We start from the raw sequence: 16,364 nt of genomic DNA, 5'->3' as shown, positions 1-16,364 counted from the left end.
AACACGAGCCTTCGTTCTTTTATTCTCCATTCACACAGCGATCCATCCATCCTTAGGTCCGTCCATCCTTCCTCCCCTCCTCCTCCTCTTCCTCCCCCCCCAGCCAGGATCGCACTCTACTCTAATGAGAGAGAGAGAGGGAAGGAGGGGAGAGAGAGTGGGAGAGAGAAAGTGAGGAGAGAGAAGGAGGGAGAGAACGTTTGGGCTCATCGGTGCGGACTAAAGGTAGACTTTTTTTTGTTCCCGGGCGGGGATTGTGAAGGGCTTCACGAGCCATGATGCAAGCAAGGCCGGACCGTGAGAGGCTGTAGCCTGCGGGAGACTCGCGCCCCCCGAGCCCCCCGAGCCCCCTGATCCGCCTCTCCTGGACGCAGGTGTTGCAGGGAGGACGCTCCTCAGCATCTTCAAATCCGCGGAATTTTTCCCTTCCAGCTCCCAGCTCGACACCTCTGAGCGCATTCATCACACATGTCACATTTCTGCGGAAACTGTCGGGAGCGCATCGCTGGAGTGACTGCAGCAGAGCCAAACATTGCGGATTTTTAAAAAACGAAATAAATAAATTATGGTAGCTTGTTGGAATTCTCCGGACCAGACGACGAGCGACTGAAAGGCAGAGGGATGCTGATGCGGGAGGATGCGGTGATGCAGATGAAACATTCCTTATGATTCGTGTCCAGTGAACGGCTTGAGACCCGCATCCAAGTCCAGCCCAGCATCCACGCACAGGCGGGGATGGCAGTCCTGTGAACCCGCAGCCGCAGGAGCGCAGCGGCAGCCAGGAGGTCCACGGGTGCACAGGAGACGTTCTGCTCCGGCTGGGATGTAATGTGGTGTGGCTGCACAGCTCAGCCCTGCTCTCCTTCGACGCGTGAAGATTCGGAGTCCTCAGCATGGCGCGGTTCGGAGACGAGGTTCCGGGCAGGTACGGCGGAGGGCCCGGAGGAGGAGGAGGAGGAGGGGGGCCCGGCGGCCGCGGTGGAAGCAGACAAGGTGGACCCCACGGACATGGGCACGGACACGGGCACGGGCACGGCCACGGCCACGGACACGGTCCACCCGGGGGTCCGGGGGGCCAGAGAATGTACAAGCAGTCAATGGCGCAGAGAGCCAGGACTATGGCCCTCTATAACCCCATACCTGTGCGCCAGAACTGCTTCACTGTCAACCGATCGCTATTCATCTTCAGCGAGGATAACTTCGTGAGAAAATACGCCAAAAAGATCACCGAATGGCCATATCCTTTACATGCCTGTGTAGTGAGTAAATGCAAACTCTTTCCTGAAAGCAGGTAGGCCTACTATCCACATCCTCTCCTTCTTTCTCCATCTCCTCATTAATAACTTTCAATGGATTAGTCACTGGTGGTGCAGTCAAGACGATGATAAAGTCACCCCAATCACTTTAAAATACTAATATTATTGACTGTTTCACTCTATATCTATCATTTGAATGTATCAACGTGTTTTGCTGTGAGGTAAGACTCAGGAGGAGGATTATGGGTAATCATTTTGTAAAAAAATGGTAATAAGACGGCTGGTGAGATAACTTAGCAAAATAGCTCAATAGCTTTCTTTGGTGTTCTGGGTTTTAATCTGGATTTAGGAAGGGTTTGTACTTCAATTGAATGGCTTCTAACTGCTACTGTTTTTGCAGCGTAAAAATATATGACAGCAAACAACCAAATTACAAAATAAACCCCAACTTTAATCTAACTTTGGAACAACTTAACATGTTTTAGATGATTCATTTGACAACAATTTTAGGGCTGTTAAGTAATAAATGGCAGAACAGAAAACACAGGAATTCTACTAGGCTAACATTACTCACTACTACCCAAGTCTATTTGTTAGTGCTCTGCAACCAGCCACCTGGCTTTGAACCTAGTTTAAGAAAGCTAGCTTTTGCGTTGAGCTATTAGTATGCCATTGAAAGCATTTCTGACATTGTACGCTGTCTTTTGTAAATGTTTCATTTATTTGTACACGAGGTATGCAATCTCTCAATTACGTAAATTCCTTTTTGTAATGAGTCCTGAGGCCTTTGCCTGGACGAAAGATTAATTGTCACAAACAATGCCCTAACTTATGAATCTACAGTCTATTAATTCATTGATGCCTCTGATTATTTCATTATTTGATGAAGTGTGAATATGTTTTATTTCATTTACTTTAAACCTATTTTTTTATTAACTTTAAGATGAATTGAATGTTTAAATTCCCATTTAGTTTAAAAAGTTCACATTCTAAAAAAGGTATTTATTTAGAGTTGGCTAAGAAAAAAATAATATTTTAAGTTGCTAGCCACCTACTTGATTCTATGTTACAAGGGATGCACATCTGCATGGAGATGGTGCCATCAATTTAATACACTATAAGCTCAACTACTCCTCATTCACATTATGCTTTTTTAAACACATGAATTATCTTTACATTTAAGCAATACTCTCTGGATATCAATGCAATAGATAACCAGGCCTGACCATTATTAACGATGACATTTTTGCCCAATGATTTAATGATCAAAGTTTTATTTGTGATATTATCATCCAGATGGAAGTTTTGATAAGTTCACTGGTGTACTTAAGAAGCATGTTTTGCTGAAATTTTGCTGAAATGCAACACATACAAAAAACGCCTATTGGATTCCAGTGTGTGTTCTTGTCAGGCTTAGTCCCCGTGATAGCAAGCAATGCAAGCCCAGGAGGGTTAGGTGACATAAGGATGCTGGAAAAGTTATTTATAGCTAATTGAGAGCAGGGGGCATGAACCAGCATCCCCATTTTATGAGGCTATTGATCACAATCACTCACAATTGTTAAAAATTCTGCGTCACATGTGAACCTTGATATATTGTGCTTTTGTGATTTGTGATGCGTGTGTTTTTCTGTGTGCTGGAGTGGAGGGAGGGGGTGTCTAGGGGGCGCTGCTTGTTGCTGATGTCAGCATGAGCAGAGAGGGAAATGAGAGAGGGGGAGGGGAGGAAGTGAGGAGAGGTGTGAGGAAGATGAAAATAACCTGCTACAATCCGTGTCTGTGTGCTTCACTCGCTTCTCTATCATCATGATGCAGGCGTCTCTCCAGAAAAGTGTGTATGAGGATGAGTGCTGACATTTTTGGTCCTATACTCTTAATCATATGGGACTCTGTTGTGTGAGCCTTCCCTTCCTTCTGTGTAGGAATGAAACATGTGCAGATACGCTTTTAGCTAAATTGGCATTTAGAGTTGCATGATTGAATTCACATTTTTGAACAATCTTTTCAAATTCAACATTTTCAACAGTAGATCTACCTGTTCAAGTTAATGACAGCTGTTGAAATTGGAGTAAAGGTGGTATTGATCCCCAGTTATTCTTGAGCTGAGACAAAACTAGCCTAATTGAGTTGGTGATATACTTAAACAGTCCTCTATGACTCACATCTGCAATTCACACTTGACTTGATGGACATGTTCAAGAAAGTTAGGTGGATAGAGAGCTTTAATCTTAATAGCTTAAACACAATGCAGGTATAAAAGATAGATTGACTTTATTATAATATTACTTAAAAATACATTAACACTCCAAAACTAAATAATGTATCCTGTTGGTTTATATTGTACTACTTGCCTTCTAACATAATACCATCAATGGTGTATATTGCTGTCTTTGGTGAAGTGGTTCGGCTATTTATAATGACAACTGTGGGTCATCTACCTGTTGTGAGTTGATAGAACAAAAATAAAAAAACAAAGAAACACAATTATGATCATTTTGATAAAGGTGATACGTAATACTTCATAAAACTATATAACAAGAACTCTTTGCCTGGACTCTATTAAGGGTCTCAAGGTAGAACCGCTGCTCCTCCACAAGGAGAAAATACAGATGAGGTGGGCCGGCGAACCTTTAAGCATGCCTCCTGTTTGCCTCACTCTGGAGGAGTTTTGGTCGTATCAAACTGGGAAGAGACCTCAGGGAAGAACAATGACATGCTAGCGACATAATGACCTAGTTTCTCAGATTTCATTGTTGTTAAGAATGTAAGAAGGCTCTTAAGGAGGGTTTGGCTAAGAAGGAGCGCTAAGACAGTTAAGATACAGGTGTACACTTTTACTGCATAAGGAGAACCTTAAGATCATGCCAAAGGAGCTTCGTAAGAAGCTCTTAGTGGCCTCTGGCAACACCTTCATGAGGTGGGCTCTATCTGTGTTTAATTATACATGTTGATATCTGTGAAACGCCACAGGGTTAGTTATGTTTTTCAATGTTTAGTTGTTGGTCGCTAAGCAGGCAGTTAAGAGCGGCTCAGCTCGATCTCACATTTCCTTCTTAGTGAAAGACGGTCTTAGGCTAAGGGAGACTCTGTGAAACCCATCCTTAACACAAGTCTGTTACTATGAAAAAATAATTGTGACTTGTTAATTATTTATATTTTAAGTTCAATCCCAAGTTTTCAGTTAATGTAAGATTACCTTTATCTATGATTTATATTTGTAAATAATAAAATATTTTTCTCATTAACTCAGTTGTCAGGTTAATAATATGACTTACAATTTAATGAAACAAAGAAGATTAATAAGATGTTTGTAGATGTTATAACTTGTAAACAAGAAAGACAGTAGAACAACACAGAGTTCAAATTTCTGTCTGAATGGTTTCTGAAGCACAGAGCTGTTAGTTCACTTTTAAATCTATGTTGCAGTTTCACAACACATTTTTGTATTAGTAGTAATATTAGTTATTACCCTCAAGGTCAAGAGTGGCACTCTTTAAGAGACCGGTTTCTGGCACAAAGTCATCTTTATTCCTTTCTCACACAAGCAATGACGAAAACAGTCAGTGATGCCATTTAATAATATTTTATGTGGTTAAGTAAATTTGAAACAATCTTAAGCTCAAGAATTTTCCATTAATAACTTAAAAATAAAAGCATGAATGTTTTATTTTCAATTTTTTTTTACAATTCTGAAATCAGTTTCCAAATTAGCGTCTTTTTTTTTTAATAATGAAAATGCAAACTAAAGCAGTAAAGTGCCAAACAATTCCTTGTGAACGTCAATCCTTGGTAAAAAAAAATCTAATCATACAAAGATTACATTTTGTCAAGAAAAACCCGAAAAAGTGTATGACAACAATTACAACTATTTTTGAGACATAAAGACATGATGGTTGTGTTTGCTACAGGTAATTGATAGGGGTTGACATTTTAAGGTGATGAAAAGATACTTTATAAAAAGAACAAAACAACAAGTGACCAACAATTGGACCATGGCAATTTTATTAGTGTTTATGATAAATTGTTTTACAACTAAGCCTTAATTTGTTCTGTTGCATCAAATGTGCACCATAGCTCAGTGAATATAAACTGCCTTTCCTTCTATGAGCTGTCTCGAAAAACAGTAATTTCTCATTAACACTTTTGGGGTTTTTGGATCTGGCAAAATGTAAATGTATCGTTATCTCTGTAGTTGTACATCAACATTACTCACAACGTTTATTTAAACTGCTACATAGAGTAATGAGTTATATTCTTGCTGTTGTAAAGTCTTTATGGAAGTGCGCATAAATATCATATTATCCTCTGTAGGTGGGATTGCTGAAATTGAACTGGTCATTTTATACAAGTTGGGAACTGAAATCCAACCTCCTCCTGCTGTTCTACTGACATTTGACCCGAAATGCCATTTTTAACTTTGAATAATCTATATCCGGTGTCTTATGTATCCACTGTAAACGTTTTAGGCGTATATATACCCCCATGTATTATAAAGGTTCCATATACAGTGATAAAGTATAAAATCTGTCTATTCTGCAATGTATACAGTAAACGTTATTTTTGTGTATTTAATACAGAGCATGCACATCCTTAGGTTCGGTGCACATCACCAGGATACATTAAGTGTTTTTTTCCCTGCTGTTGTAAATGGAGAAGAATTCAATAAGAGTCTTATCTATCTTTAGATAAGACTCTGTTTGCCTACCTTTTGAACACAGTGATCCTACTTTGGAATATTTTAGTGCAGAATTGAAGGTTTCATTTTAAAATTAACCATATCATTCTAACCTTGACCCAAAGATAAAACAAAGGTTATATTTCTGGAATTATTGAGGACCAAAAGCCTTCTGCCCAGTGCATTAAAGCAAACAAATAAAAGGAGAGCAATAGATACAATTTAAAATGTGATGAAATATATTGAACACAGTGGAAATATAAAGGAGCGGTGCAGAGAGAGAGGGTTGCTTTCTTGTAGATATAGAGGCTTGTGAGGTATGTTCACTGCATAATTTAAATGATTTATTGGCTTCTCTCCAGCTGGCCACAATCATCCGTTAACTACCCAGACTTTACAGAAGGGATTTTGAATCACACATGTGCTCTTTGATTTGTTCACAGGCTGATTATCCTATTTGGAGGCCAGTTTGTCCAGAACATTTGTTTGTAGAAGGTAGCCATTTTTTATCTCATGTCTTTCCTATTAAGTAATGCATAGTTCACTTCAGCCTCTTATCTCTCTATCCATTTAACTTTGTAGTTTCCTACTGATTGACGTATCTCAACTATTTTCTCTTCTCAGCTGTGTGAGATACTAAGACACCAGGCATTAGGGTTCTGGTGCTTTTGCTCACAATTTAAATGTTAAATAATCAAGTTGTTAAGTAGCTTCGATATGAATAGAAGAACGTTCAGAAAATGCATTTAATAAAAGATGAGACTGTATTTTAGTTGCTTATCTCTATGGTAGTAGTTATTTATTCAACGACAGTTTTAAATGTGCAATTGGTTAGACTCTTTCATAGAAAAGGTACCTAACTGTTTCCTTCTTGCATTGGATTAGCGTTGTGAAAGAGCAGAGTTGAATCATGGAAAGAGATCCAGGAAAGAGAGGAAGTCATTTAGACAGAGGCATTTCAGAGAGGATCAGAATTAAGGAGGAGAGAGATAAAGAGTCAATTGGCCAGTCTTCATATAAGTCATTTAAAACAAAGTGGATTGACAAGCTTCACACAAACCCAAACGTTTTTGCTTTGCTGTGTGGTATATTCTCTTGACTTGTTTGGCTGATCAACAAATATACTCTGTGTTCTTCAGATTAATCTTATTATTATCTTCCCACCTTCGAGATGCCATTTCCAGCTCTGTATTACCTGTAATTTAATATAATTAATAATTGGCTCTCATGCAGTTGTTCTATTTATCTGTATGTTCTATACTTTTTTTTTAATATAAATAAAATATTACAGGTACAATGAATACAATTTTAACACAAGTGAGTATGATACAAATGGTAAATTAGGTTAAAAGCTTTTAAGCAGAAATATCTTTTTTTTTTGTTGTTACCTGATTTGAAAACAGGAGGGCTCAGCGGTGCAGAATATATTTTTACAGCATCCAAAATAATCAACAGTTAAAATATGACACCATTAGCTTAAGGATATCTAAGTTGTTAAGACGAGACATTCAATTAAAAATCACAGTCAGTGATATTTATTTATTGAATATCCTTTTTCTCTCTGTACCTTATTCTGGCTTCTAAATTATTCAGATTCAGTTGCTGTACGGTTTGTGTTTTTTGTGTGAATGTGTGTCCCTGAGCAGCATGTGTCTCTTTGTGTTTGTGAAACTCTCAGTGACGTTGGAAAGAACTATTTTTGGGATCTGGATACGTGTACAGAGAATGAATAAGGATAGAGTCCGTGATGGATTGATTTTCTCTCGCCAGTGTTCTGTTGTCACGTGCAGCTGCTGCTACTAGACAGACCATGCTGGAAACCAAAACTATACCTGTAGGGTGCACTGCCACACACACACACACAGACACATATACACACAAACAAAATTACCTTAAAACCAGGCAACTGATCAATGTTACTAATATATTCTAAGCTTTTTCAACAAACAAATAGATTCGAATTATGCTAAAAATGCCACTGAATCCTCCACGGGCACACCCAGAGCCCCGTCAGCATCTTCTTAAAAGTGTCAACTCGGCATTCTGTTAGTGTAAAGTGTGAGACAGTGGCACTGCATAGATAGACAGCGCGTATGCATATAGATGGGACAAAATGTCTGCGAGGACGTTCATGCTAATGGATGCTAAATCAAAGTGATAGAGGCCAAGAGGGGCTAAACCGGCCTTCTGTGCTCGTTTTGCTGGGCAACATAATATTATTTTGCTCATTGGCATACCGTAATATGTTGTATTTTTTTAAGAATGTTGCGCCTCCCTATCAGGATATTTAACTCTTAGATTTGACCTTTTAGTTAGGGATGACTGTGTTTTAAATCAGTATTTTTTCTGATAAAATAACAGTGTCTGATCAAATTGGAGTGAGCTGTAAATAAACATGAATGAAAAAGCAAGAAATGCCCACTTGGTCATGTTTGCTTGTATTAATAGCATGCCTGGCACCTTCCCAGAGGGTGGCAGCTGGTGTGGACTCAGCAGCAGACTGCCTTAGTGTAGTGGAATCTTGTGCTTTTGGTGTTTTTGCCGTTCATCCACGTATGCATAACTGAATAGCAAAAGGCAGGAAGGTGAACTGAAGATTAAAAATGTAATGATTCCTTGTTAGATACTCTTTTTTAAGGATTTTTTAAATAAAGTGTCATCATTAATGTGTGAAATTCTTGTATTGGTTTGACCTTGTAACTGTAATTGATGTATTTAGATATTGACTTAATTTGAAATGTGCAATCCGAAAAATCTGATTCTTGATTTATTCATCCTGAAATTGGATCTAATTAATAAAAAATAAAACATCGGAGATAATCAATCTAGTTTCAGATACAATGTGGCTTTCAAGTGTGGTTGACTGTATACTGGGAATCCAGAACTCAGCACACTGTACATTGAACCCCTTCATTTGGTTATTAAGCTGGATTTGAATCCCAGAAAAGTGTTTTTGTTGTATCTTAAAACATATTTATTGTATTGCTTTGCAATCCGTTGTCACAAAACCTTATGACCTGAAAACTCAGAAAAAAAGGGTAGAAAAGAGTAGAAAGTCTCCTGTAACGTCTAATCAAGTTCAATTAAAATGGCACCAATCACAGACAGCCAGCTGTAAGGACTGAAGGTAACTGAAGGAGATATCCAGAGGGATTAATAAATAATATTCATTTTCTACCCCCCCTTTATGGAGGGTTGGACTCTGAAATGCAATGTCATCGAGTAGTTAAATTCTGTTCAATCTTGTTCATGTTTTTGATGACTTTTGTCTCCTGTCACTGGTCTTGCGGCTTTTGACACACTCCCTGAAAATATTGCAATACACAGAGATACCTCTGTAGTGTTTTTACCAATTCAGCACTGTTAGTCTTCGTCTCTGCCCTTCCTCTATGTTGTCCCCCCCCCTCTACTTCTCTGTGCTCTGTCCCCTGATCTCCCTTTATAGTCCTTGCCACTCACTCTTTTCAATCATGTCTGTGCCCACAGGACACTTTCTTACTTCTCTCTCACTCTTTCTCTCTCTCTCCTTCACTTATATTTAACTCTCTCTATCCAACATTTTTTTTGCTTTATTACCCTCTTCTACTCAGTCTCTTGCTGTCAGTGTCCCCGTTCGTTCGCTGACACGGCACCTCTTTCCTTCTCTCTTGGTCCCTCTCTCATTGGATATTGAATGAAGATGGAGTGATAGAGATAAGGGTGATTGATGGCCGGGCTCAGCAAGAGAATGCTGGATTGAGAAGAGATGGAGATATGTGATGGGAGAAGCAGAGAGATACATGTGGGAGAAGAGCATGAAGAGTGCCAGATGAGGCAAGCACAAGTACAAAAGGCAATGAGGCTTAGCATAGCAGGGTTAGTATAGGAAATATATCAGTTTAGACCAGGCAGAGACATGTAGTGGATGAGGGTACAATGATGGGCAAGGTTATGAAAAAGACATCTTGGCCATGTGCGTCATTTGGATACACTGAGTGCTGAACCTTTTGGGCACTTTCATATCTTGGCAAGTATCGGTCTCTGTGACCGACTGATGTCCCCATCATGCTTTATATTCTATATATGACGTCAAACTGACTTGCTGAGTAACACAATTGTGACATTGCAACTCTCAAAGTTACGTTCCAACAGCAGGTGTTGAGGGGTTGTCTTGTGTAATTATGGGGTAATATTTTTTACATAGATTCATGCATTCATTATCAGACAAGTAATACCCCCAGCAGCCATTGTCCCTAATTACTACTATAAAAATACGTTATATAAAAATTGTAAATTTCAGCAAAAAAAAAAAAAATGAAACATTAGAGCTTCATATTATTCAGTACATCACTATTTGCTGTTGGCAGTTTTACTGTTGGATGTTTTTTGTGGATGGTTTCATTTTTCCACACAATATATTTACAAATGATTGCTGAATACCTGTTCTTTGTGTGCTTTCCCATGAGCTGAGGTGCCCACGCTTGCATGTTTAAATAAACCCATATATGGATAATAGATTTCAGGGCCGGGTCTAGACAGGCATGTATGAGGGGGCAGCCACAAATCTTGAGGGGGCATTGTGCTGTTACTTACTTACTTACATGTAAGTTTGAGGGGGCACAACATTTATTTGAGGGGGCCAGGCCCCCTCTTGCCCCTGCCTAGACCTGGCCCTGATAGAATTACAACAAACAGAAAATGGACCAATGAGCAGATTCCTGTTTTCTCTTCTACCTTGTGACTTCACCATGTTGCTATTTATAACCGCCAAGGAGAGAGGAAGTAGCAATTTATTATTGAAAGGGTTATGGAAAAGTGTGATTCATTTATTCATATGCTCAAGTTTTATATATATGGTCTGGGATGCGAGCACAGGGAACATCTGTCACACATCAAAGATAGAATGTGGACTAATTAACATTTATTATGAAGGGAATCTGACTTTGTGCCCCACACTCCACACACATTTACATGTTTTATAAGTTGAATCGTTTTCAAACACACATGCATTAATGCAGGTGGAACAAGGCTAATTGTGTAATGTGAGTGTTTTAGCGATCTTACACATAAATATAGAAATATTTAGGATCACTCTCTTAGACTAGCTGTGATTAAACACAAAGATTTTAATATTAAGACTTGAACTCTGACTCCAATTCACTATATTCTTGAATTATTTATCATGTATTACACATAAGATGCTGCAACCTGTGGTGCTGGGAACACAACCAATACCTCTGTATGTCTAATTATATGTAATATTGTTGTAAAATTGCCCTCCTGAAGAAAGAAAATGTTTCTTAACTGAATGATTTTACTCCATTTGAGTGGATGATTCTTGCCACCATCATTGCCAACTGCATCGTCCTGGCCCTGGAACAACACTTGCCTGATGGCGATAAGACTCCGCTGTCTGAACGCCTGGTAAGATACACACACTTAAATACATTAGGGAGCCATGTTAGTCGTAATCAAATCGTATGCTCAGATTTGTTGCTTGATCTCTGTTGCTTGAGTGTCTCTTGACATAGAGAGATACATATTGCGTTAAAATCAAAAGGACACTTTGGACTAAAAATAAAAAAGTGAAATATTAATGATTTATTGGTTTTCTCATTTAAAAAAAAGAAAAGAAAAGTATACACAAGATTACAAGCAGTTATAGATAGTTAAACTATACACAGACACACACACATGTGTGTGTATATATATGTATATATATATATATATATATATATATATATATATATATATATATATTCTCTTTTTGCTGACAGATATCTTTCAATACAGAGTTTGTATTTAAATATTTTTTCTTCTCTCACTCCAGGACGACACAGAGCCGTATTTCATTGGGATCTTCTGTTTTGAGTCTGGAATAAAGATCCTTGCGCTCGGTTTTGCTTTCCACAAGAACTCCTATCTGAGAAATGGGTGGAATGTCATGGACTTTGTAGTCGTCCTCACTGGGTAAGTTGTATCTACTGTTACTCACATAACCATTCAAGATGACGAGAGATCAACAGGGTCTCCAGTGTGTGTGTGTTGTGGTTGTTCAAGTGACAGTCTTGTACTCGCTCACTTGCTTTTCTGCTTTAACAAATGGCCTTCGTGGGCACAGCAGCAGCTAGATCATAGAGCTGAACCACAGGCAGCCAGCAACCTGGGTAGTCAACAAATGTCACCACTGAGAGAGAGGAGTTGTTAAGGGAGAGGGCCACTGAGGGAGTGTACCCAGCTAAAGATCAGGAGGTGAATAGAAATGAGTTGCGTCAGGATTAATGTTGATTTGCTCAAGGGATTTGACAACTAAACAGATGGAGTACACAGCGTTTTTCCTACTTTAATAATTATAAATAAATAAACATGTTATCTTACTTTTTCTATTCATGTTATTTCTTTGTAAATCTTGTGTTTTATGATGACAAAATTAGCTAAATGGCTGAGTTTAACTTTCAAATAACTTACATTTTTCAGTTTATATTCATCAAGGGGTTTGAAGAGTTAATTTGTCGATGCACCCCCTGTTATTAAGTTAAATTTAAATGCATTTTTATTATTGTTATATTAAATATTTTGGCAGAAATAAATATGTTTAACCAAAAGACATATAGTTTTAATCATAGCTCACTTAATTTTCCTGAAACTAGGATGACCATAAATACTTACTTAATCTGATCAGATTTTGATTTACTGAAGTCACGTTTTAAAGTACACCGTCCACTCTTGCAGATAAGTTATGGTTGATCTAGTAGGTTGACACAGCATTACAATGTAATCTTATTCTACTTATTATTGTAGATTTATACATGGGGGCTAATTGAGTCACACAATCTGTGCTGGTTTCAAAGTTACAGGTAAAACACCCCAAAATTATAAAATAAAGTTTCTCCTGATGCAGAAGATAGTTGTTTTTGCCTCATGTTAGATTTGTTTTATGTCCTACAGAGTCAGTAAGAGACACTATGCAATTCACAAGCGAGAAATAACACAGGTTATATACATGGTGTTTTTTTGTTTTTTTTTATATTTAGCAGCTTTACTTATTGGTCTTATCACAAAAAAGTAGACTAAAACAGTAGTTTCCACTCGGTGACCTTTGCCTTTATATCCTCACTAAAATCAATTTACTATAAATCTGTCTTTCAATCTTTTTTGTGATTTGTACACCTGTGGCAACAAAAATGTACCTTGTAGGACGGATATCATCAACGTTTGCAGCTCAAACACAGGGGATTATGCTGAGAAATTCAGGGATGAAAAAGAAAGCTGGATTAGCACGATGGAGTAACTAATTGAAATTAGAAAATTCTAAAAGATGTTTCTCAGGATCACAGTGACTGGATCAAGAGACTAACGTGTGACACTTGACCGTGAATCATGTCTGATTGTTTTAGTTATCTCTTTATGCTGCATCCCCATGTTAATCAATACATTCTCAACTTTGAGGGTTATTTGTTCATTAAATATGTGAAATGTTGTTACACTTTTTCTTTGATTTCTCCTTAAAGATGTTTATTAAATGATTTGATTTGATAGCGTGGCACAAGATACAGCTCTTGTTGTGTCTCAATTTCATTGACTAGTTTTTTCCTTTTCTGTAAAACATCTGACATACAATGGCACTATATAGACATATACTGTATGTTAATCTATCCATCCCAGCAATCCAGGACCATTAGCGATGCTCTGCAGCTGCATCACCATATTTATTGGTTGTGAAAACAGGTTCTATTGAGGTCATTTTTTGTACAGTTGGGCATTTGGAGAGCTATGTGGGTTACATAAACCTCTCATTTATGATGACAAAGCACCCCCCACCCCTCCACACACACACTCAACTCACACCTCATTTTCACACATACACATACTGCACACCCACACACACATTCTCAGCCTGGCAGTGCGTCCTTATGCTACTTCTTCTCTGCGAGGCACAACAGACAGTGAGAAACAAGAAGTCAGGATGGTGAAGTGAATATTAGTACTATGGAAATCTAGGAAAGGGAAAAAGAGACCTTAATGTCATCCATCCAGTTTATCAACACAACATGATATTCAATAAGCAGTCATGATGTATTCTAGCTGGGGAAATAGTCAAAATTATTATTGAACTGTCTCATCAGTCTAAAAAGGACTAAATATTCAGTCTTTTTTTCATTTTTATTTTTTGAATGCAAATCTCAGACAGAAAGTCTTTTATCATTTATATAGATAAATAGTATAATTTACATCTTTACAGACGCACACACTTGGAACACACTATGACTCTTTGTAGTGCTCCCTGTGAATAAGGGTGGTGTTTTAGCAGCGCCGCTTTTTGAAGATGAAAGCTGCTTAGCCTTTCTACCCACCTTTGTCTGAAACCTTTGATAGCTTACTGACCAACACACACACTTCACACACACCAATATTCCCACATCAAACATCTCCTTCCATTTCCTGCTCACATCCTGTGAACTGGCACACGTTTGTATTTAAACAGAACACATTCGTACACTGTATAGTTCTGAGTTATTAATGCTCTAAATGCTTGTTAAAGGCGTGTTCAGGTGTATTTTATGCGCTGACTTGTCTATCGCAGTAAATTGTCTGACTGATTTGGCCCTGAAAATAAGCTGGATGTTTTTTATGCCCTGTATTGATTATTAGTCCAATTACGACTTGTTTATAGCCATTCTTCCGCTGGATCCTTCAATGTTTCTCCCGTCCTGCTGATATTGACAAATGACATGACTCCTGTTGGATTTAAGTACATGACTATTCATTTGTACATTTACATCCGGGCCAATGTACAGTAATCAGTCGTACCCAGGTTGTAGGCATCCAAACTGGCCCCCATTGATGTGTCCACAGAAGACATCTGAACTCATTACGGGTTGCCAGTGCCATAAAACCGGCCAGGTCCCCTCTTTAGCAGTAGGGACAAATGTATATCCCCGCCAGCAAATGGATGCCAGCATATGACCTCATCCTTCTGAGGAATAGATATAGCAATAGAAAACTATTTGACCGTAGATGAAACTGAATGTTTACAGGGCAGTGGTGCTCAGAGCACTGCATTATGGGTAAAAGGTGTCAACCGTGTATTGTCGACATGTCTGACAGCTGTCAGTCAACCGAATACGACACCCTATTGGTGAAAAGGTATCTTGATTGGTTGAAAGAAAAACCTGCACCAACTGCGGCCCTTAGTGGCACACTTTGCCCACCCCGGAGTAATGTGGACGGAGCTAATTATCCTGCTTTTGCTGAAGTCAGCAGTATAGCAGATGGAGATGTGGAGGCAGATAGGGGAGAGAAGAGTGGGAGATTGTGCAGCAGTTTTCTAATGTGATTCCTGTTCATCATTTAGACTTTTCCAAACAGAGATGGGTGTGTTTCTTTGCTCCGTTAAAGATGTGCTGCAGACATCTCAACATGGTTGTTTATCAAATGGCCTACTTCCCAGTACGCATAAATGAATATGCCCCCTGCTTGAAATGTAAGATTTATTTCCTGCGCTGGAGTGTGCATGTTGCATTGATGTCGTCTCTGATTCGATCTGTATGTAAAAGAGCAGAATATTCACACGTTTAGATTAAAGCTCTGTGTAAGATCGGATAACTCAAAAAATTCAAACAAACCCCTCCCTACAGCCTGTTACCAAGGTGATGCAGAGATTCTATCAATGAGCCAAGACCCTGTTTCCATGGAAACACTTATGAATGAGAAAGGGCCCGGTAACTGTGGCGACGACGTGAATGGATGCCTTAACATTGTTCGTGACGCCAGACGCTGCTTAGAAAACTGATCTTCGATGACCACAATCATTACGATTGTTAACAAGGTCACTGGGCATTTATTATTCATCAATTTGTTTCCATTCCCTGCATCTGTGAAATTAACTGCCTTGTTTTTCACATGTAGCATCAATTCTGTGATTGTTCCGAATGAAAAATTCTAGAATCTATTGCATGTGCCCAGGTAATATTGGATGGCTATTTTGTAACCTTTTGGTATTTACCTAGTAGTCTTCCCCGGAATGGTATGTGACATCTGATACCCCACAATGTCATTCCAAGGACTTCATAGTAACACTCAGGGGGTTTCCTCTTACACGCTATCGTCATCCATATATCCCGGAATCTGTTTCACTTTCCAGTGCTAGCCAAATTTAGGGGATCCTAGCAAAGTTCAAACCTGTGATTAAAGCTCTGCTGTGTCACTGGGCTTGTTAGTGGAACAGAAATGTGTCAAAAAGAGATGGAGAGTGGAGGATAGAGGATGAATCATGGTGTGCGTCAGACGAAGGACTGACTGGAAGTCTGGCAGCGCACAGGAACATCATAACCTTCTCACGCAAACATATTATTTATCTGTTTCCAGTTCTAACCACCTTTAGATTCCTGTCAAACATACTGTGCAGTTTGTGAATAAAGACAAGTGAAACAATACAATAGATTTTAAGGAGA

General features: G+C 38.8%; 1 protein-coding gene across 5 annotated transcripts in view; it reads left to right on the top strand.

The window, feature by feature from the left end:
- Nucleotides 1-707: 707 nt before the first annotated feature.
- LOC148065567 (voltage-dependent P/Q-type calcium channel subunit alpha-1A-like) overlaps nt 708-16,364 on the top strand; it is a 52,528-nt gene continuing 36,871 nt past the window's right edge. For 3 of the 5 annotated variants that reach the window (XM_087809339.1, XM_087809338.1, XM_087809337.1), the window contains exons 1-3: nt 709-1,237; nt 11,229-11,334; nt 11,741-11,880. In XM_087809339.1, coding sequence (XP_087665465.1) covers nt 894-1,237; nt 11,229-11,334; nt 11,741-11,880 — 590 coding nt within the window. In that variant the 5' untranslated portion in view covers nt 709-893. Of the gene's footprint in view, nt 1,238-11,228; nt 11,335-11,740; nt 11,881-16,364 lie in introns of all 5 variants that reach the window. The other 2 variants (XM_087809341.1, XM_087809340.1) reach the window with 1 other exon arrangement.

The sequence above is a fragment of the Callionymus lyra genome, chromosome 15 (genome assembly GCF_982586985.1).
Source record: "Callionymus lyra chromosome 15, fCalLyr1.hap1.1, whole genome shotgun sequence".
In the NCBI taxonomy this organism is placed as follows: domain Eukaryota; kingdom Metazoa; phylum Chordata; class Actinopteri; order Syngnathiformes; family Callionymidae; genus Callionymus; species Callionymus lyra.
The sequence above is the reverse complement of the archived record's forward strand: the minus strand, read 5'-3'. Positions and strand labels throughout refer to the sequence as shown.